The 22130-nt window shown below is 31.8% G+C and overlaps 1 protein-coding gene across 1 annotated transcript; it reads right to left on the reverse strand.

Annotated features, from left to right (window-relative positions):
* Positions 1 to 3079: 3079 nt before the first annotated feature.
* On the reverse strand, positions 3080 to 21486 carry LOC139503668 (synaptogenesis protein syg-2-like). The gene is made up of 11 exons (XM_071293488.1): positions 21379 to 21486; positions 16155 to 16190; positions 14749 to 15054; positions 11937 to 12242; positions 10267 to 10584; positions 8825 to 9124; positions 7192 to 7488; positions 6418 to 6726; positions 5229 to 5330; positions 4538 to 4565; positions 3080 to 3520 (listed from the first exon to the last, which is right to left on the reverse strand). Exons 1-11 carry the CDS (start codon positions 21413 to 21415, stop codon positions 3436 to 3438), a joined length of 2124 nt encoding a protein of 707 aa, XP_071149589.1. The 5' UTR covers positions 21416 to 21486; the 3' UTR covers positions 3080 to 3435.
* Between the last annotated feature and the right edge of the window lie 644 nt (positions 21487 to 22130).

Consider the following 22130-nt stretch of genomic DNA (forward strand, 5'->3'; position numbering starts at 1 on the left):
TGTTTAATTCATGTATAACGTTGCTTTAGGGAATGTGAACCTTACTGTTTTAATAAATTTTTTTATGATATTATATATTAGCTTTGCGTTTACAAAGATTACAACTCCGTTATCATACGGGCCAAGATACCTGGTGACCATTTTGCAAACCAATCGTTCGTAGTAAATATTATCTAAATGAAACGTAAAGAACACGTTTAGCTTAGTATCCACATCATGTAATGCACATCATGAATAAACTAATGAAAAAGATCATCAGTAGATCACCACGTGTCTGTGCTACAAACTCTTTAGCATACGAAAATAACGTTCATGCACAACGATATAAGATCATCAGATAATATTAAGTTACCATTTTTTATGCTTTTTTTTTAGATTTATTTAGAACATTCTTGTGCTCTCACTCGTATGCAAATAAACATACAACTTTCTTGTATCTCCATTTACTCCGAGAAAATTCAAAACGGAAAATCTTTAATCAAATCACAAAATCAAACGATAAAACATATATCAAACGAATGGACAATAACTGTCATGTTCCTAACTTGGTAAGTACAGGCATTATCAAATGTAGAAAATGGTGGATTGCACCTGGTTTTATAATGCTAAACCTCTCACTTGCATTGCTTACTTATTTTTTTAATTCTAAATCAACCCATAAAGGATTGAAATATTTAAATGCCTGTGACTGAATGGCTAGGTTCACATTAACTCTGGTGTATAATCGCGTGGTTGGAGTCATAATGTAAACGTCACACAGGTAGCGATATAAAATACTATTGTCGTTCAAAGTCTTTTCAAAAATTTAATTAATTTGAAATCAGTGAGGAGCATGCATGATTCCTTTCAAAAGTAAATGTGAACTCCGAAATAAAATTGTGGTAAGCGATCTTGTTTTTAAAATGACTAATTAATTTACAAGAGATTATGGTTGTGTTTGTAAGATGATTTGGCTTCACAAATGTCATGTGTCAATGTATTTTGGATACAGGAGATAGCTCAAATGATTCCCTTGTACGATGGAACTCCCCAATATTTAATCGATGGTAAAAGAATCTAGAAAAAAATCACTTATGAGAAACTTTTAAGAATATACTCAAAGTAGAGTGGACTATTCGCATGCCACGAGCTGTTGGCGGGTATGCTCATTGTATGGTTATATTTATAATTTACTGTTTACAAATTTTGAAATTTTTTGAATTACTAAGGCTTTTATACTTTAGGCATATATCTCCTTAGCTGTATTTGGCTAAACTTTTAGAAATTTTGGTTCTCAATGCTCTTCAACTTCGTACTTTATTTGGCGTTTTTAACTTTTTTGGATTCGAGCGTCACTGATGAGTCTTTTGTAGAGGAAACGCGCGTCTGGCGTATATACTAAATTTAGTCCTGGTATCTATGATGAGTTTATTCATGTTTGCCATTCTTTTCTTTCTAAGCAGTAAAACTTTAAAAAGTATCGTTTCTTACATTTGTTCCGTAAAGGGTTAAATTTCTTTAATCCGTGCAAAAAGGGCTTTGAATTCGTTTTTAAGGACAGACTGCTTGTTTTGTTGAATTTTATGAAAATTTGATTTATTGCTAATTTTTTTACAGCCAATTTCATATGTATTGTATTATTGCATTAACAACAATAATATGATAACTATCTGATTAGTTTCCTAAAGGAATGTCTTCTTAATAACCGTGTTATTACTTATTATGTTATAAAGTGGTTTCTCTCAATGGTTTACTTTTATAAATTGTTATATGGATGAAGAGTTGTCTCATTGGCACTCATACAACATCATCTATTTATATACCAAGTCTACCTCATATTTATCTAAAATTGACAAATTAGCTTCATAATTGTTATCATTTATATTTTGCAATTTCCAGCAGTGCCCGTATAAAGAGCATACATATATGAAAAAAATCAGATATCTTAGGAAAAGCAAGACAGAACATAAACACTGCTTGTCATTGAGGGTAAAGGCGACCAAAGTTCTCTGTTTATTTCACAACCATTTTAGACATATACTAATCTACGGCCATGATTTTCTTTTTGTTTGAAATGCTATAACACTCAATTACAAGCTGCATCTGCATCTTTGTTAAGTCTTTTAATTGTAGGTATATAGCAATCACAAGATTTATCATGTGTTGTTTAAGGGGTTTGTGGTTATTTGCGACTGTTGTGGATAAGGCTATTTTGGTAACGTCACCTCTGAAACGCACTAAATATATTTGGTCAAAAGATATCAAAGGAAAGATATGTAGCGTTGTTAATTTTTAAACATTCGTTGTCGTTCATATTTCAAATTCATGAACGCCATCACAAATTGGTAGACATTTTGGGTCCATCCAATAAATGACGACGGTTATGTCACTACTAGAATTCCGTGCTCTTTTTCTCGGATATAAAACATCAAATTAGACTGATCACATAATTTTTACTTAGTAAATTATCCACACGAAGGGTGCCACCTGTGGGGCAGGGTCTGTCGACCCTTCCTTGTAACCGAGATCCCCCTGCATGGTTAGCTCGTGATGAGTAGTCTTGTTTTCTATGATGTGTTTCATCTTTTTTTTTATGTATTTTGGTCCTTTTTGGGTTTTTTTTTTTTTTTTGGTCAATTATTCACTAACACTACATTTCTGAATATGTACATGTGTTTTATAGTATACATTAGACATTAAGAGTCCAGTGGCGGATCCAGGGGGGGGGGGGGGTTCCGGGGGTTGGAACCGCCTTTATTTTGGCCGATCAATGCATTTGAATGGGATCATATAGTTGGACCCCCCCTTTTACTCTGGGTTGGGACCTCCCCTTTTTAAAATGGCTGGATCCGCCACTGGAATCATATGACTATACAAATAAGGTACATGATCTTTTACACTTGAAAGCAAGTGCTATTAACTAGATTTACTTATCAACGCCCTATTTATGTATATAATGTTATATATTTCTATCTTGACTGAACGTGCTTTTGTTTGTATATAGATTTAAAGAGCCAGAGACGAGCAATATCTATAATTTAGGTAAGTTTACTGATTTCTCTAAACTTGTTTAACTGTAAAAGAATACAAAAGCACGTGCAAATCAATGAAGTTCTTTAATTTCGAACATACAATTATCAATTCGACAGTTTAATGGTTTCTGTATTCAAGTTTATTTTCAAACATAGATTATCTACCATTCACCAGTTATTTTGCGTAAGTATAAAAGCAACTAAATAGAATACTGTAATGTATTTTTATTTCAGAAAAAAATTACGTCTTGAAAAGAATTATCCTTTTGAGTATGAATTCAAAAACATTAATTATAACTAAACTGTTCCTCGTATTACGTGTTTTATATACAATCTGTTTTGAAACCCTTTTTCTATTAGAACGTCAGAAAAAATACGGTATTGATCGTTCAGAGTTTTCGCTTATTGAATTTAAGTCAGTATTTTACCAAAATACCGTATTGTAAGGGTCTTCTGATGTGTTATAATCATGGATCTCTTGTCTGTTGCCATTTAATTCCTCATCATGTCTGAAGATGATAAATATCATTATCACAAACGATTTCGAGTTATATGTCTTTTTTTTGGTGAAAATATGATGCCTTACCTCACACCGAACATCAAGCTATAAAGGGCACCTAAAATTACTAATGTATAAAACCATTTAAACGGAAAAGCCAACGGTCTAATCTATATAAAAACGAGATGCATGGTTGAGCCGTTAGAGAAAATGGACAAGAAGTCAAAATTACATTCAGACAAACAAAACCCGGAGAGATTTAATATATTTTATGTGAAAATGACAATGAGAATGGTGGTCGTAGTATGAACATAGTCAGGTCGTAAGAACAGCTTGATGAGGACGGCAAGAGCGTGCTAGAATCGTACTACGGTCATGAACAGCGTGATAAAGTTGTCGTGGAAGCGAAGTTGGGTCGCGGTGCGAACGTGATAGTCGTAGTGAGGTCGTTATACCGTCGCTGTGAGATCGTAGCGCATAGAATCACGCTTTTGCGACGTTTGCGATCACTGAACTAGTACACATTTTTGTTTAGAAGTTAGCTGAAACACGCCTCTACGTGTGGATTTTGGCTTTCGGCTGTTTTCTGCTTTTTAGTTTTTAGGTTGGTGTTTCTTTGACACGTTTCCCATTCCTATTTTCAATTTTATTAAAAAGCAAGATAAGTGCAAAACAGTTATATCAATAGTTATGGTTTTGAATTATTAATTCCATATTGAATGAGCGTATTTTTTTATTTGTAAATCTAGCTAAACGTTTAACATGCCAAATGAACGGGGTATTATCAAGATCTGCATACCCTTCCGGACCATAGGCTATCACTCCCAGTTTTTTTTAGGTTCGTGTTGCTTAGTCTTTAGCTTTTCTATGTTGTGTCTTATGTACTATTATTTGTCTGTTTGTCTTATTTCTTCTTTTTGAGCCATTGCGTAGTCAGGTTATTTTCGATCTAAGGTTTTTAGGTTCCTCTGGTATCTTTTGCTCCTCTTGTCTAGCTATATCACTTTACTTTGTATAATTTACTTACCTATGACGATTCCGATTTTGAGGTTTACCTGTAACAAAAACTTTATATGTATTCAAGTTTTTTACAGAATTACCGATAACATTGTTTTCAATTAATATATCTTGTTCAGTACTTTCTATTAAAGGCTGACAAAAGTATGTATGGCTAATGATATAACTAAATAAATAATGTGTACTTAGTTCATATGTTTTATTTTTTTTCGATTTTTATATACATTAGACCATTGGTATTTCTGTTTGAAGATGAAGCATTTCTGGTAAAATTAATAGGTGAAACACATCTAAACTAAGGATTTTCTTATCTCAGGAATAGATTATCTTATATAATCAGGTTCAATCCACCATTTTCTACATTTGAAAATGCCTGTTCCAAGTCAGGAATATGACAGTTCTTGTCCATTCGTTTTTGATGCGTTTTGTTATTTGATTTTGCCATGTGATTATGGACTTTCCGAATTGATTTTCCTCTGAGTTCAGTATTTTTGTGATTTTCATTTTTAGCCGTATTTGTCACATTTTTTTTGGAATGTTAGGTCCTCAATGTTCTGCAACTTTGTTCTTGTTAGGCTTTATAACTATTTTGATATGAGTGTCACTGATGAGTCAACTGTAGACGAAACGCTACCTTTGATAACTATAAGATGTTTAAATATCAAAATTAAGGATTAAGGTTTGAATTAAATAAACCTTACCATTTCTGTTGTTACAAAGTACTGCCATTATTATTATGAAGAGCAGCACAATTGCAACCAACCCAAGCACGGCGTATATTATAATGTTCTTATCTTCTTTATCTAAAAAAGGCATTCAGTTTTAGTTCAATCCCGGCAGTAACTGTAGTTAAAAGTTATCAAAATATTAGGATAAAAATTTGGAACACACAATAAATGCTGGTCTTGTTAAATACTAAAATCAACTTAACCATCTGAATCTAAAAACGTTGATAAGAGCTAAAACTATTTTGTAGATTTTTTCTTGTTGGTGATGCAGGATTGTTTAGATAATTGTCTTGTATTCAATCCATATAATATAATACATTTTGTGATTTTTACCGGTAAAAATCAACGAGAAAACTGTCGAAAAATACACTAAAGATTGTTTCGTACTTAGACCTATAACGGTTTGCTTCTATAAATTGTGAACAGGATGGAAAGTTGTCTCATTGTCACACATACCACCTTTTCTTGTATTTATGAATAGATCTTATTTTAGGTGAATAAGTATATAAAATTACTGAAAGATTGTACATGACCCATGCAAATTGAGGTTAAAATGCGTTCATTATAGAAATGAAATATTTGACATCATTGAACTTCAAGTTAAGTGATAAATAGAACTTTACTAAAATTGATTTTGCTCGTTTTATTTTTATAAAATTTTGACAAAATATTAACTTTAACTATTTTACAAAACAAAAAGTTCAATGACCACACACTTTTTTCTGAAAAAAATCAATTGATACATAGCAATTTGGAAAACACTTGGAAGTTTAATATTTCCTAAGTAATATAGTGTGTTTAAAACGTCCAGCTGAATTTATAGAGCTATCTCCCAGTAGTGTTATGTACCACCTTAAGGTTTACATACTGGTTTTAAAATGTGGACATATCTTTGCAGTCAAGTTTTGGATGGTTTTTGTTTTTGAATTAAGATGTTTTTGGATTGAATTTATAATGCCTATCTAGGTCTAAGCAACCAAACGTGTGTCTCATTTCGAAACATTTTATAGCTGTCTTTGCCAAAGGGTTTTCCACATTGGGGAAGGCTTTACGATAACCTATAGTTCTTGTCTCTTGTGTCAACGATAAAAACCCAATTAAGTGTTTTATCACATCGCTTTTACTATTTGTTCAAGACAACTACAGTTTAAAAAAAGCATACCTTCAATTGATAACTGCAAGCAAACTGATTGGGGTACTTTGTTATTGATTAGATGACTAACATGACAACAGAGAGTTTGTCCACTTTTGTCAGACAATGGAACCACGTCTAATGTTCCCGTTACTGTATAACTTCTATCAATAACATCATAAGACTGTACAATAACAAACTCGTCAGTGTAATGTTGATCCTGGATCCGAATTGAAATGGTTGGAGCAGGATATCCATTCAATGATGAACAAGTCCATGTTCCTGAGGAACCAGATACCATGTTTGTAGGTCCGGTCAGTACTGGGACCTTTGGTGCAACTTAAATGACACGAACATGTTTATCTTATGTTATCTCTACGTATAAGATGTGACGAAATAAATGAGTATCAGTTCAAAGGAATATCATGGTAAGGAATATGAAAACGCGATCTTACAGCCCGAATTATGTTACGAAATTGGGGTTCGGTAATTTTGTTGTACCTTTGTTTTTTAATGGAAACGATCTTGCCATTGATAAAAATGAATGAAAGGTTCAAAGCCAAGAGTTTGTAAACCTTATTAACTGTTCTTATGGCAATGTTCTGTAAACTGCATCTTAAAACCAGATTTTGTATGCCATCTTTTTCGAAAATTAATAAAGCTCTGTTTAAGGCGATCAACAATAGAGCTCTTTCGATATTTTGTAATATTAGTAATTAGATTTGATTGCATAACTAATTTAGTGTTTTCGTTAGACGTTCTTCCTTAGAAAAATTATTTGAAATGCTCGAAGCTTATACGTACAATATACTTCAATATATGTTGTCGTTGCAAGTGGCTTATTTAATACGCCATTATCCGCCTGACATTCAAACACCTCAAGATGGTCTTCCAAACCAGCAGTAAAAGTTAAAGTTGATGTTGTTACACCGCTGTTTGTAGATCTACTTATACCATTTGTAATGACATTGCCATCTCTCAGCCAATTTAAAGTTGGTGAAGGATTTCCTCCCGTAGATCTGCATATCATTCTTATAGAATCTCCTAAGTGATATTGGTGTGATCCTGTTATAAGTGGTTGACCTGGAGGGTCGTTTGAAGCTATTAAAGAAAAAGAAAATGTTTGTAATGCAGATATACACTTGATAGGAAATCTAAAATGTTACAATTGAAACGAATACAATACTATCCCACTGAGCTATCGTAAATTCCCCTCTTCATAATCTGAACCTTTCTGGGTAATATTTTCAAAGGCGTACACCAACACGTTGTGATTGGTTTAGAACGTTCTAAACATTAGTAAATGAACCAATGACGGAACATTATTTCTATTTTGGTGTATAATCAGTGAGATAATCCTTTGATCCTTTAGATTCTGAATAGGATAATTCTAATTGCATGTTTTTATTATGGTCTACATACGTCATTCCTGAAAATAAGCTTCAAGAAAAAACGGAAAAGGTGAAGTCATTCAATTTAAAAGAAAAGTATAACATGAGAGGAAATAAATTGAACAGCAACATCAGTAAATATTTGAAAGCTGAAGGTCTGTAACGGCAATTCTTTTATATGTTGAATACCAAAATAAAACTAATATTATACATCTACCAAACAAAATTATTAAGATATGCATAAGACATTTATCATTATTATACCTTACATATATTTCAAACATTTTTATTGGGTGAAACCTTATCACGTGACATGGAATAATTCAGTTAATTTTCATTCAATTGCAAGGAAGGACTGATAACCCTAAAAATTTACACCAGCGGTGAATAACCCTATTATTCACCGGTGAATAACCTTTTGAGTTTGTTGATTTGTACTTGAGTTACCTCCCTTGAAAATGACGTCACAGACGTAAATAAACAAAATGACAGCGTTCACGTTACACCTGTGGAAGCCCATCGAGAGACGAGGAAATAAGGCATTGGACAGAGTGCCAGCAGCCGATAATATCTCTTATAAACGGTTCTTTCAGGGTCATCAATATTTTACAAAAAGATTCTACTTTTGTTGTAAATTCGAGAAGTTCAACGACAGTATGTGTGTTATGTTAAAAATATAGACACTATAGTAAGTGTTCGAAATGTCCTTCCACTGTTAGTTCGGTATAATAAAACAGTTGTGGCCCCTTGAAATCGATGAATATCCAAAATTGTCAACCCTTAAAAGTTATTTTACTTCGGGCTGAGCCCTCATTGGAATAACCTTCTCGTGTTGACAATTTTGGATATTCACCTTTTCAACGGGCCATAATTGTATAGTATTCATTTTTTTTTAATTTTTTTTTAATATATAGGCAATAGGAACTGATTTAACACTTTACATTTTTTTTAAAACAGCAAAAACTTGTCAAAATAGCATACTTTGTCGATCACATCATTCCTAAAAGATATTTTGCTACACATTTTAAGGAAGTGACAATACATACGTTTAAGTGTGAGATATGTTGTCTTTATTAGTGGTCTCCTTAGGAATCCATTATCGACCTGGCATTCATAAACCTCCATATTATCATCAGCAGATGTTGTAAAAGTCAATGTTGTTGTTGTTATATTTCCACTAGTAGTTGTATTAGTACCAGACGTAATAACAATATCATCTTTCAACCATATTACTGATGGTGGGGGGTTGGCTCCGGTAGAACTGCATGAAAGAATAACAGTTATTCCTATCTGAAATTCTACATAACTACTTGTTTCCGGTTCACCTGGGGCTGTCCTGATAGAAGCTTAAAAAATCAATGAAACTTTTTATCAACAATTTAACAACATTCTAGTAATTGAAATGTATGCCGTGTTCACATTGAGCTGTATGTGTTTTAAGCGTACGCTACACTTAAACTGAATTATACTCTATAACATCTCCACAATTAAATTATTACACGTGTCTAAACCAATCCAAGGAGTCATCAAGCATTTATAATGGTTTTGCTTTTTTGGAAGACATTTTGCAGTTTTCTGATCATTATAGTTTTGATAATGTAAGATATTCCTTCAGATTTGTATGTCGTGTATATGCAATTATAGGTGGTTTTGAGAACAGATGCTTTGCAGTTTTATTTTTCTCAATGATGTGCCAGTGTTTTCTTATCAGTCTGCCAAGTTTTATAAACAAAGGATTGTATCTAGTTGCTAGCAGGTTTTCACTTCGCGCAATCGATAAGCAATGTAAGCCTTGTTTGGGTTAAGTGTTCACAAATCTAGAAAATAAAGAACGTATAATCTATAGTTAATATTTAAGGAAGTTACATACAGTACAACAAAAAACGAACTTACATAATCATAATCGATAAATCAATTATAGTAATGATATGTCAAAACTTGTCCTTCTCAATCGGGATGAATTCAGTTCAAACATCAGCATTTAAGTGGGAGGTCTTTTTTTTGGCTGATTGAGTTTAAATTCTACTCAACGAATGATAGACTGATTATATAACGCGACACATATTTTCACTTATTGTATACTACTATTTCGGTTCAAATTTTCTTTTTGTCCCTTTAAGGCGATGACAGCTAAGGGTTTGATAAATTAAAAATGAAGTGTGATAATTATAATTTTCAAAAGAAGAACATATTTCTTATAGAGTCACTAATTTTGTTTAATGCATTGTGATATGACCTAGTAAAATCCTGATTTGAAATATTATATAGAAAAAGAGGTCATATTCTATAAAACGGTGGTTTTACAGCTAGTTAAATCTCTCACTTGTATGACAGTCGCATTAAATAAAACTATATGGACAACGATGTGTGAACAACACAATCAGACATAATAAGTAAAATTGTAAAAATAAAGTGTCTTCTTTTAGAGACATGCAAATTGTCTAAACCATATATACGAAAATGTGAAATATAAGTACTAGCTGCTTACATTCTAGTACTTTAAGATTGACAGGGTTACTTATAAAGTGCCGTTTTCCATTGTTCGCTCGGCAGTTATAAATACCCCTGTCATGATCTGTTATACTGAATATATTCAAATTAGGGTTGGTTGCAGATGTTATAATTTGTCTCTTTGCATTATTTGTCCCCTGAGCTATTATTTCAGCGCTGCCTCCATCAACGTGGGTTTTTTTCCAGTCCCATCCAATAGCTGGTGGTTCGCCATTTATTTTACACGACATAGTGACCTTGGAATCACCTACTATAGCTGAATATGATGTCAAAGACGCGGTAATATGAAGGTCACCTGTTTTTAAAAAAAAAGTTTTGTTACAAATAGTATGATAAATGGTCATATACAATATACTTAATTAAATTCTTGAATATATACGCATTATTTTCTGTATACCCTTTTTTGTCAAAGCAATACTCATAAATGGTTCTTGAGTCCCGTCGGCATGCTTACAGAAACCAACTTATTGCTTATAATTATGATAATGATAAATACCAAATTTTCAGACCATACCAACATCAATGATATTTTATTTTTTGTTAGACGTATAAAACTAACGGGAGAGAAATCTCAACAGCTGTAGTTTCAACCAAAGTCATCAAAATATGACAGGCGGTAATGTAAGTACGCCAGTTACACTCTTCGTCTCTTAATGAATCACCGGTCGCGATACAATCCACATATATGAGCTATATGCCATTATGATTTGGTATATGTGCCATGCAATGTAGAAACAATCCTGTCATTTTTGATAATTTTTCTACGTTGATCACCTTTCAGATAATTTCCCTTGTTATTGCAACACAACGGTAATAAGAACTGCTGACTCCTCAGATTAAATTAAGTTTAATCTTATTATTTTAAGAAGAGGTAATGATTCTGAAGTTTGACGTTTCTTTGAATGGTTGTGCAAACTGTTGTTTATAACTGTTTTGTTCGTTTTTTATGTTTTTTATGTCACAAATTTATTAAACGTCTTTTATTAAGCATGTGGTTTAAAAAAATGGTAACCATTTAATAAGTCTCTATGCAAATACATAATGTAAAATATTGGTTTTATAATTTGTGCATTTCATATAGTAAGGTTTGAAAACAAAACACAATTATTTATTATTGAGGTTAGGGTTTTCACTACCAAGGAACCAAGTACCTCAAGCAAAGTTAAAAACTGTTTTAAATAAAGGCAACAATAGTATACCGCTGTTCGAAACTCATAAATCGATTAAGAAAAAAAACAAATTCGGGCTACAAACTTAAACTGAGGGAAACGCATCAAATATAAGAGGAGAACAACGACATAACAGAAACACAGCATTAAAATGTAACACACACAGAAACGAACTCTTATATTACAATGGCCATTTTCCTGACTTGGTATAGGACATTTTAAGAAAGTTTCGTATAGATTCATTTTGGCTTTTATGTTCCAAAATATGTTGATGCATTTGCTTCTCAAGATACTTGATAACTAATATTGTTCATGAGATCAACACTAGTTAATTATCAACACATTCTGTCCTTTAATACATGGAAAAAATCCAAAATTTTAAATCTGCCAAAGACTTACTTACAATATTTATTTTTTTCCTGTAATAAAAAATCATGACAAAAGTTGAAGCCAACATAAATTGATATAATATACTTACTAATAAATCTAAGAGCACTATATGAACTGGTACTTGTTCCAACAGCATTTAAAGCAGAACAGACATATGTACCACTGTCAGAAGATTGGAAGTTCAGTACTGCTAAAGAACGGTTCTGAGTGTTACCGCCAGAATACTTGGCTGTGTTGCCTGTATATAATAATTGCCGTTGCTCAGAACCAGTTGGTGTAAAATACCATCTTATGTCTGAGGCTACTGGTTCCCCGGTTACGAAACATGAGACTAATTGAGATTGTCCTTGGAGAACATCAGCCTTAGCAGGAGAAATAGTAACAGTTAAGAGACCTGAAAAGATAATGATACATGCACAATATGATTATCAGTCATGTTAAAACGAAAGTAAAAACCAATACAGGCAAAAACTATACTAAAATTCGTTAAAAAAAAACCGCAAAGAAGATTTTCTATTATTACAGAAAAGCATAAAAACCAACAATTTAACAAAATTAAGTCTATTCAAGCGAGTCGGGCAAAAGTCACGAGTTCGAATCCAGGCTAGGGAAGAACAAACAATTTGCTTCTGCAAATTTACAGACCTAACATTGTTGGGCTGATGTTAAGTCGAATTAAATGTACAGAATGTATTTTTAGGCAATACATCGCAGAGTTGTCACTGGTTTAGACGTACTTATAATATGAGTTTTTCTGAGACTGCATCCTGTCTTTATTTGTAAGATCCTTTACGAAAGAAAATTCATCTCTTTTGTAAAAATTCTATATTAATGCCTTGCTAAAAAATTATGTCCTGTGATAAAACTGACGAGGGCAGGTAACTTCCGAAAACTTTATTTTTGTAGAGCCTAGGTGGTCGAGTGGTCCAGCTCGTCGGCATTGAGCAAGGCGATTTGGTACCTCGATATCTCAGTAGCTTGAGTTCGAATCCAGGCCAGGAAAGAACAAACAACTTGCCTCCGCAAATTAACATGTTTGGACGAATTATATATACAAATATGTTTGCAGCCTTGTATCACCTTCACCTGCTGGTGATCCGATTGATACACTTTGTTGCAGAGTCATGACTGGTTCAAACGTACTTATAATATAATTATTTCTGTAAATGCATCCATTAATGGATTTTGTCTTAAAAAAGCATCCATACACAACATAGAATTTGTTTTTAATAACTGGTATAGACGTACTTATAATATTATAATTTCTATAAATGCATCCTTTAATGGATTTTGTCTTAAAAAAGCATCCATACACAACATAGAATTTGTTTTCAATAATTATAATTTGTATAAAATGTTAACTTGTATACAACATATATATCGCATAGATATTTTTGTTTCAAGTACATGTTAGTCATCGGATCCAAAGATAAAAAAATTCACTGATGAATATATCTAATCTTCAATATAAAATAATAATATTTAAAGCTGGCAACAAATCTATTCACTGAAAGTCTTTAAATCAATGACCAAAAGAGAATCTTACATAATTCTAATTTAAGATAATTTTGGAAAGTTTTTAAATGGTGGAATTAAAATATTTAATTTGCTGCTCATCGTCAAATCTTGTATTTAAAAATAAACAACATAACATGAAATTTGAAAAGAAATCAGCCGGAGAACCGTGACCTATTAAATACTAATAAAAAATATTGCAATATGCATATTTTTTTAAAGGCTATTTAAAATTTTAAAATATGTATTTACATATAATATTTACACATAAAAGCACTCGAATGATACGTATTTATGTAGAACGAAAGTCATACTCTTTATTAAACATAACGACTTCCTTGTATTTTACGTGATGATTTTATTGAGATATTTATCTATGATTGTACATGTACAACAAGGACTCCGAGCATTCTTCTTTTTTGTGTAACTGATATTAGTATTTTGTGACTGTGTATTTTGTAAATTTCGTAATTGTGAATATTAGCAAAGTTCTCAATATGTAGTTAGTATTTTGATAAATAGGCAACAGTAGTTTACCGCTGTTCAAAAATCATAAATCGATTGAGAGAAAACAAATACTTCCATTTTCCTGACTTGGTACAGAACATTTTAAGAAAAAAAAACCCGGTGGATTAAACCTGGATTTGTGTATAGCCAAACTTTGCGCTTTTATGGCAATGTTAAATATATCTCTAAAATGACAACATTTCATACAAGTAAATGCTAAAAATATTCAGGATAGAGAAATATACAAATAAACAATACAATTGTACATTTCGACATGCCAACAACAGAACACGTAAGACAATCTATGACAGCACACCAAAATAGCACAACAGAACCACGAACGGTCCCTCATACGACTGTATCAACGCCACAAACGTGACGTCATAGGTGCATTTAACAAATTGGATATAAATCAAGATAACACGGTATTAAATTTAAACAACATATTCACGATATTGCTGTCTTCGGGTTTCAAACTGGAAATTCCGCATCACGGGCTTTATCACAAATCATGCAGAATACAGTAGATTCCAGGTTCCATATGTGATATCTAACCTAGTAAACTACTGGCTTAATATTTTGGTCATAAACATTATTTTGGTCATCAGAAAAGAAAACGGCGTTAAGGGATAGATAGCAAAGCTGTTCAAAAAACCTTTAAAAACATTTTTGCAGTAAATATCTAACCGTATACTAAAAGTATCTTGTCTTGTAATGGATATATCTGTTCATGAATGATATGGTCAACTTCATAAGTAAAGCTGTTTGTACAATTATTGCTAAACAGTCTAAATATGGAAAAGATAAGATTTTATTACATTAACTTAATTAGAAATATAGCACATTTACACCGTGAGCTACACCTGACTAGAACTGACCTCCATTGACAACAAGCCTTGATATTGTCTGAAATTGTAACCCTACACCAATTGTCGCTTGACAGAAATACTCCTGTTCGTCCTCCTCTATAACGCTATTTATAGTTAAATCCGTAGCATTTGGATATATATCTATGCTGTATTTAGTTCCGCTAAATATTGTCGTTGTTGTACCACCAGTGTTTGACTGCTTTGACCAAGACCATGCTGTAGCCTGGGTTCCAGTTATTGTACACTCTATGGTGTATGACACATCTCCGTAAACTGCAGTTCCGTCTAAGGGTTTCACTTTTAATGATATCTGACCTATATAAGAAAAATACATGTAATCTAAAAATAATATTCTATACCTTATATGTTTCAAAACGTTTTTCATGAGTAAACCTCATAAGGAATGTGCACACCAAAAAGTTTGAAAGTATACCGAATGTATACGTACCATATAAAAGTGAAAAACTGTTTAACCCCACGGGAATGACAAATTACAGCCAAATATTTCCATTTCAATGACATTTAAAAAACGATCCCGAAACGTATAAATGAAAATATTGATCGATGACCATGTACCTTTCAATTAATAACTGCCAACTTCATATTTATCAACAATTCTTTTCATACATGCAAATATATATACATATGTTTTTGTTATATACATTATTTGCATTAAGTCCAGGTAGAATATGAAAAAGAAAATGCAGAAACAAGGCTGATCTGGAAACTAAATTAAATACGTATATGAGGAGCGGAAACATTTGTCAAAACTTCAATTTGAACAAAACCTCTTTTTCCATTCACCTTTGATTCAAACAAAATTTGCAACATTCAAAAGTACCCCAAATCTATTTTTGTTGAATTTACACAAAATCGATATGCATTTAAAGAAAGAAATTGTCATACATAACACAATTATCTATCAACTTATACCAGGCTTATAGTTTGATACACCAGACACGATTTTCGTCTGCATAAGACAAATAAGGGATGCTCAGATCAATGAGATAGAAAGCAAAAAAAAAAAAAGAAATAAGTTGAGCCTTGAGGACCCAAAATTCCGAAAAATGTGCAATAAAATGTTTCTGATGCACCTCACTTTTACCTATACAACAAAACGTGTACATCATAAGACCATACGCATTATATGAAGTAGTAGTAAGTAGATTTCAAGAGTTTTTAGTAAAAAAAAAACCATGGAGTACTCTGTCTTATCATAAGCAGTATAGCTTAAATACTGGTAACGTAGAGATAAATTAAAATACAGGGTTTGTAAAACATAGAAAACATTGTTGCTAACATAAAGGCTAATTAAGAAATGTAAATAAACATTTGAAATATTAGTGATATCATTATGGTTATTCAGGAGCTGGTAAAAGAAGCTTAATAAACTGTGTATTAACATGATTTCTTACCTCCGTTTTGTGCTCCAACCTTCGATATCGATATAACTAAAATATTCAAGAACTTAAGATTATATTTATATTCTTTCAAAACTATTAACCATGCAAATATGGTGTTGACATAAAAAAAGTTTTCATCAGGAAATATATGCATTCTTCGGATATATATTTGGATTTCTTACACAAAAATGAAACATAAGATATTAAAACAACACCCTACAATCACAGTGTTGTTGAATGAATTAATTAATAATGTCAATCATTTTGATCTTTCTTTCTGCAAAAGTTTTCATGATACCTAGTGTTTATTTATTTGTAGATGTCATGACAATAAGGTTTTTTGTCTGTAAAACAAATATATTTAACATGTTAGTTTACTTCAGTTTCGTTTAATTCATTGCCCATTCCTGCAAATGTCCCGTGAAATATATGTCAATTTATGAATATCAACATATATTGCTTAAGTTGACATTTTCAGCTGCATGATGTTTGGGATGTTACAAAAAAACATTAGAGGATTTAAATTTTTTTTAAAAAGAGAAAGAAAAAACAAAGTGAAAAGATTCGTTAAACTTTTTGATAAAACTCAAATCAACCAACGACAGATCACTATACATAAACAAAAAATCAAATATATCTTTTGTTCATCAAATTCGAAAAAATGACTTCCATTTTTGCTCTGTGTTCTTTTTGAGCAATATGATACACAATAAATTTATGAATAAACTGCACACATTTTACAATTAACTACCTTTCAGAGGAAGACAAATTTATTTTACCTCCTCTACATTTCTAGGAATATGATTGGTTTAAAGCGTCCGCGTGGAGACCATGTATATTCAATATTAGGTTAGTAGGGAGGCGGGGCTTATTTCAATATACGGTTAGTAGTTGAGTCATGACTTTGGCGGGACTATTTAATTATTTAAATGTATTGAAAGTTCTGTTTAATATTGTTATATCAAGGTTGTTGATATTAAATTGTTAGTGTTGACATTAGTTTTTTTTGTGCAGACCAATGAAAGCAGGTTTTAAAAATTGAACACTTGAACACTTTAGTATAAAAACCTAAAAATGTGGTATGATTGCAAATAAGACAACTCTAGTCTGAATTCAACAAATAAAGATTGTCGGTAAGACAAATTCGTTACATAGTATGCTAGTGACCTAATACAATATATACGGGGTCAGTAAATTCCATATGGGGTTCGAGCTTCGCTCTCATCCTATATGGAAGTTACTGACCCCGTATATATCGTATTAGGTCACTAACACACTATGTAACTAATAATATTTAGATATATTTAAAATCATCTGCACCTCTTATATAAATGTGTGATTGACATTTAGAACAATACGTGGTTATGTTTCGTGCACATTTTACTTGTTCATCAAGACGAGTAATTATAACCTGATGTCATGTTAATGATTGTAATTGTTAATCTAAATTGCTGCCTAATTTTAACACAGTGTGTTTAAAGCATTTATTATGAAGATCATATGCATTATTTTAATTTTGAAAGACGCCCGAGGTTTTTTGTTTGGTTATTTACAAAAGGCGTATTAAAAATTGTTATGCTTACAAAATAACATCAAGTAAAGTCATCAAAATTAACAAACCGATAAGTGTAATGAGCCATTTGTTAACAAATCGTAAAAATCTAGACAATATTTGTGAAATTTAAAAGATAGAAAGTAATAAATAAAAGAATTTTTTTAATGAATATACTTTTTCAATATTTTCAATATTTGACAGAGATATGCGTTATTCAAATTTGTATTAAATTTTGTATTTTATGAGTTTCAAGGTTAAAATACTAACTTCCGCGTTTAGAAATCATTTTGTTTTCTCTCAGTACGTCAAAGAATTTCAGTATGTTATTATATAGATGTAAGTAGATGTGTTTCGAGTGCCAATGAGACAACTCTCCTTCCAAATCACAATTTGTAAAAGTAAACCAATATAGGTCAAATGATAGCCTTCAACACGGAGCCTTGCAAACACCGAATAGCAAGCGATAATGGGACCAAACAATTACTATTGTATAATCATTTGGGGTTCTTGTTGCTTATTCTTAAGTTTTCTATGTTGTGTCATGTGTTCTATTGTTTGTTTATTTGTCTTCTTTCATATTTAGCCAGGCGTTGTCAGTTTATTTTCGATTTATGAGTTTGACTGTCCCTCTGGTATCTTTCGTCCCTCTTTTATACAGGTTAATTAACGGTAAAAAAAAGACAGAAACCAAAAATTACTCATGAACAACATCTACAAACGACAACCACTAAACAATAAGTTCATGACTAAGAACATAATTTTTGTTGATATCCTATACTTAAATACAAACAATAATCCCGACACATATACATCTTTGACCAGCTAGAATATACACAATGTACATTTAGAATTCATTGAAGTCATATGTAGATATAGAAAGATGTGGTATGAGTGCAAATGTGACAACTCTCCATCCAAGTAACAATTTATAAGAGTAAACCATTATAGGTCAAGGTACGCCCTTCAACACAGAGCCTTGGCTCAAACCTTCTCCCTTTTCTGAAACAATAGTATAACATCACAACATAGAAAAACACACAATAAACTATCAATTGGAAGTCTTAATTTAATTAAAAAGAGTGAAAACAACTGTTGTATTCCTGACGTGGTACAAACATATGTGGTGCAAACATTATTACAAGACATAGGTTAAGCATGTTATTTATGTATTATTGTCATTTTGTTTATTTTCTTTGGTTACATCTTCTAACATCAGACTAGGACTTCTCTTGAACTGAATTTAAATGTGCGTATTGTTATGCGTTTACTTTTAAACATTGGCTAGAGGTATAGGGGGAGGGTTGAGATCTCATAAACACGTTTAACCCCACTGCATTTTTGAGCCTGTCCCAAATCAGGAGCCTCTGGCCTTTGTTAGTCTTGCATTATTTTTAATTTTAGTTTCTTGTGTACAATTTGGAGTTTAGTATGGCGTTCATTATCACTGAACTAGTATTTGTTAAGGGGCCAGCAGAAGGACGCCTCCGGGTGCGGGAATTTCTCGCTGCATTGAAGACCTGTTGGTGACCTTCTGCTGTTGTCTGTTCTATATGGTCGGGTTGTTGTTTCTTTGACACATTCCCCGTTTCCATTCTCAATTTTATGATGTTTTAATTTATCATACAGCTTACAATTAATAATGATGTCGAGTCTTTTAAGTCAATATACAGTAAATCATATATAATTTGAAAACATTAAAAATATGCAGTCATATTTTTTTTTTATTAATTCCATAAATTCCCCCAAATTGTCGATAAATGACTCGTGTCTATATTAAGAAAGATATACTAGTTAACACTATTCTTTTTCTGAACGTCTGTTTATGAATTTAAATGCATTCAATAATGACAACAGTTAGTGCAAGTGTACGTGTGATATTTCCATAGTTTATTCAATACCTTTCAAGGAGAATACAATAATTTAGAATTAGGCTATCAAAATTCGAATATTATCATGGCACTCAAATAAACTAAAATTCTTTAGTTTCGATATCTTTACAACTGTCATATCAATTAGTGTTTGTAAGCTCATAGTTATGGAACAAACAAAAATAAAAATAAAAAAGTTAAAACAAAAAAAATACCGACCTCCATGGAAATCTCAAACGTAAAGCTCTTTAACAAATAGCAAAATCAAAAGCCAAAACATAGAAGATCAAACGAATGAAAAACAACAGTCAGTGAAAATAAACTCAACATAGACACCATGACTGAAATTTTGTATTTACGCCAGACGTACGTTTCGTCTACAAAAGACTAATATTGAGGCAGAAATAAAACAAGGCAAAATAAAGTACGAAGTTAAAGAGCATTGAGAACCCAAAATTCCTAAAAGTTTTGCCAAATACAGCTTCGGTTATCTTAACGACATGTCCTTATGTAAAAAATGGTTTAACCTGGTTTTATAAGTAGCTTAACCTCATGGGATTTTGTCTGATGCTTAGTCCGTTTCTGTGTGTGTTACATTTTAATGTTGTGTCGTTGTTCTCCTCTTATATTTAATGCCTTTCCCTTAGTTTTAGTTTGTTATCCCGATTTTGGTTTTTGTCCATGGATTTATGAGTTTGAACAGCGGTATACTACTGTTGCCTTTATTTAACCTCTCACTTGAAGAAAAAATATTCTATACAAGATAGTAAACTTAAAGTTTACCATATTTAATATATTCAAAATCAAAGAAATACATATTTTCCTAAATTTCATTCAATGATGTTTGCTTGTGGTTGTTAAACAATGGTCGAAAGATGCAAGATCAAATATTGCGATTCCATAATTGTGCATACAAAAAAAGTATTCAAAGTTCAAAAAGACCTCTCCCGTTGGAGATTAAGAGCAATAATAAAATACTTGTTACAATTTCTTTATTTCAGTGTTGCTACGCGATTAATATTATCGATAATCTTGGGAAGAAAGAAAGGGGCAAATGAGATATTATAAGATATATCAGAATATATTAATCTTATTAGTTTGAAAAGAAATACTTTACATAAATAACTATACAACAGTTTTTTTACGATTTGTTTGCCTTTATCATGATTGTCACTTTGAAACATTTTTTACAAGGACACGATTCAGAACTATGGTTATTTAAAGATATCTACTATGCAAATATAGATTTTAAATTATAATTGGTATTAATGAAGTCACGTTCAACAGTTTAATTTATAGAACGTAAACTTATGATTGTAGGGGGAGGTGCATATGAAACAGTTGATAGCATTTATTCAACACTGAATTTATCGAAAAAATGTTTTACTAAAATTTGGTTGTATGTGTAAATAGTTATAAAAAAGAAGATGTGGTATGATTGCCAAAGAGACAACTCTCCACAAAGACCAAAATGACACAGAAATTAAAAACTATAAGTCACCGTACGGCCTTAAACAATGAGCAAAGTTCATACCGCATAGTCAGCTATAAAAGGCCCCGAAATGACAATGTAAAACAATTCTAACGAGAAAACTAACGGCCTTATTTATTTAAAAAAAAAATGAACGAAAAACAAATATGTTACACATAAACAAACGACAACCACTGAATTACAGGCCCCTGACTTGGGACAGGCACATACATACATAATGTGGCGGGGTTAAACATGTAAGCGGGATCCCAAACTTCCCCCTAATCTGAGATAGTGGTATACAGTACAAAATAAGAACGATCTATAAAAATAAGTACATACCATGTATAAGAATCAAATGAAATACTGAGATATCCATATTTACTTCATGAGGAAGTATATTTCACAAATCACTGAAAATTTCAATCGACGATGTGTATCAGGGTTAACAATTTCAATGAAAGATCCTGTGTGAATAAGAACTTTAAAGATCACTATTTCGAGACACAAAAAAATATCGAAAGTAATTATACGACAAGTAGATGTTTTATAACTATTTTGATCTGAGTTTCACTGATGAGTCTTGGTAGACAAAATTCGCGTCTGGCGAATTAAATTATAATCATGGTACCTTTGATAACTATAGCATGTATAGGGACAATATTGCATATATCGTATTACATATATTAGGGACTTTCACTACTCTTTTTAAAAACAACAAACTATTTACAAGACTTTTATGAATTGATGTCCATATGAAAAGCTGAATTTAAAGAGCAAACAAGAAAGGTCTGTGTCGTTGGTATTGAGATATATCAATTGCAGATTTTAGCGGGAAATTATTTTCGTAGATTTGTTTTGATGAATTCAACATTTGCATCTCTTTTTCTTTCAAAAACAATGCAAATGTAACAAGGATTTCAATTTTTTCAAAACATTTTATTTTATTTTGTATGTTATAGAAGTATAAAATAGAAACGAAGGTGCAAGCGGGTAAAATTTGTATTGTCACAACGTGGATAACACTAGAGGATTCCGTACACTAGTACCACTCAAAATATAGTAGCGAACAATCGTACGTTCGTTCTTCTATT

The sequence above is a fragment of the Mytilus edulis genome, chromosome 14 (assembly GCF_963676685.1).
Source record: "Mytilus edulis chromosome 14, xbMytEdul2.2, whole genome shotgun sequence".
Classification (NCBI taxonomy): Eukaryota; Metazoa; Mollusca; class Bivalvia; order Mytilida; family Mytilidae; genus Mytilus; species Mytilus edulis.

Bases quoted from the DNA above. Each gene is read 5' to 3' on its own strand.
- LOC139503668 (XM_071293488.1), bottom strand. From the start codon at position 21,415: ATGGATATCTCAGTATTTCATTTGATTCTTATACATG. The intron at 12,243-14,748 runs GTCAGTTCTAGT...TTATCTTTTCAG, and splicing joins AAGGCTTGTTGTCAATGGAG to GTCTCTTAACTGTTACTATT. The intron at 4,566-5,228 runs GTAAGGTTTATT...TTTTTGTTACAG, and splicing joins ACTTTGTAACAACAGAAATG to GTAAACCTCAAAATCGGAAT.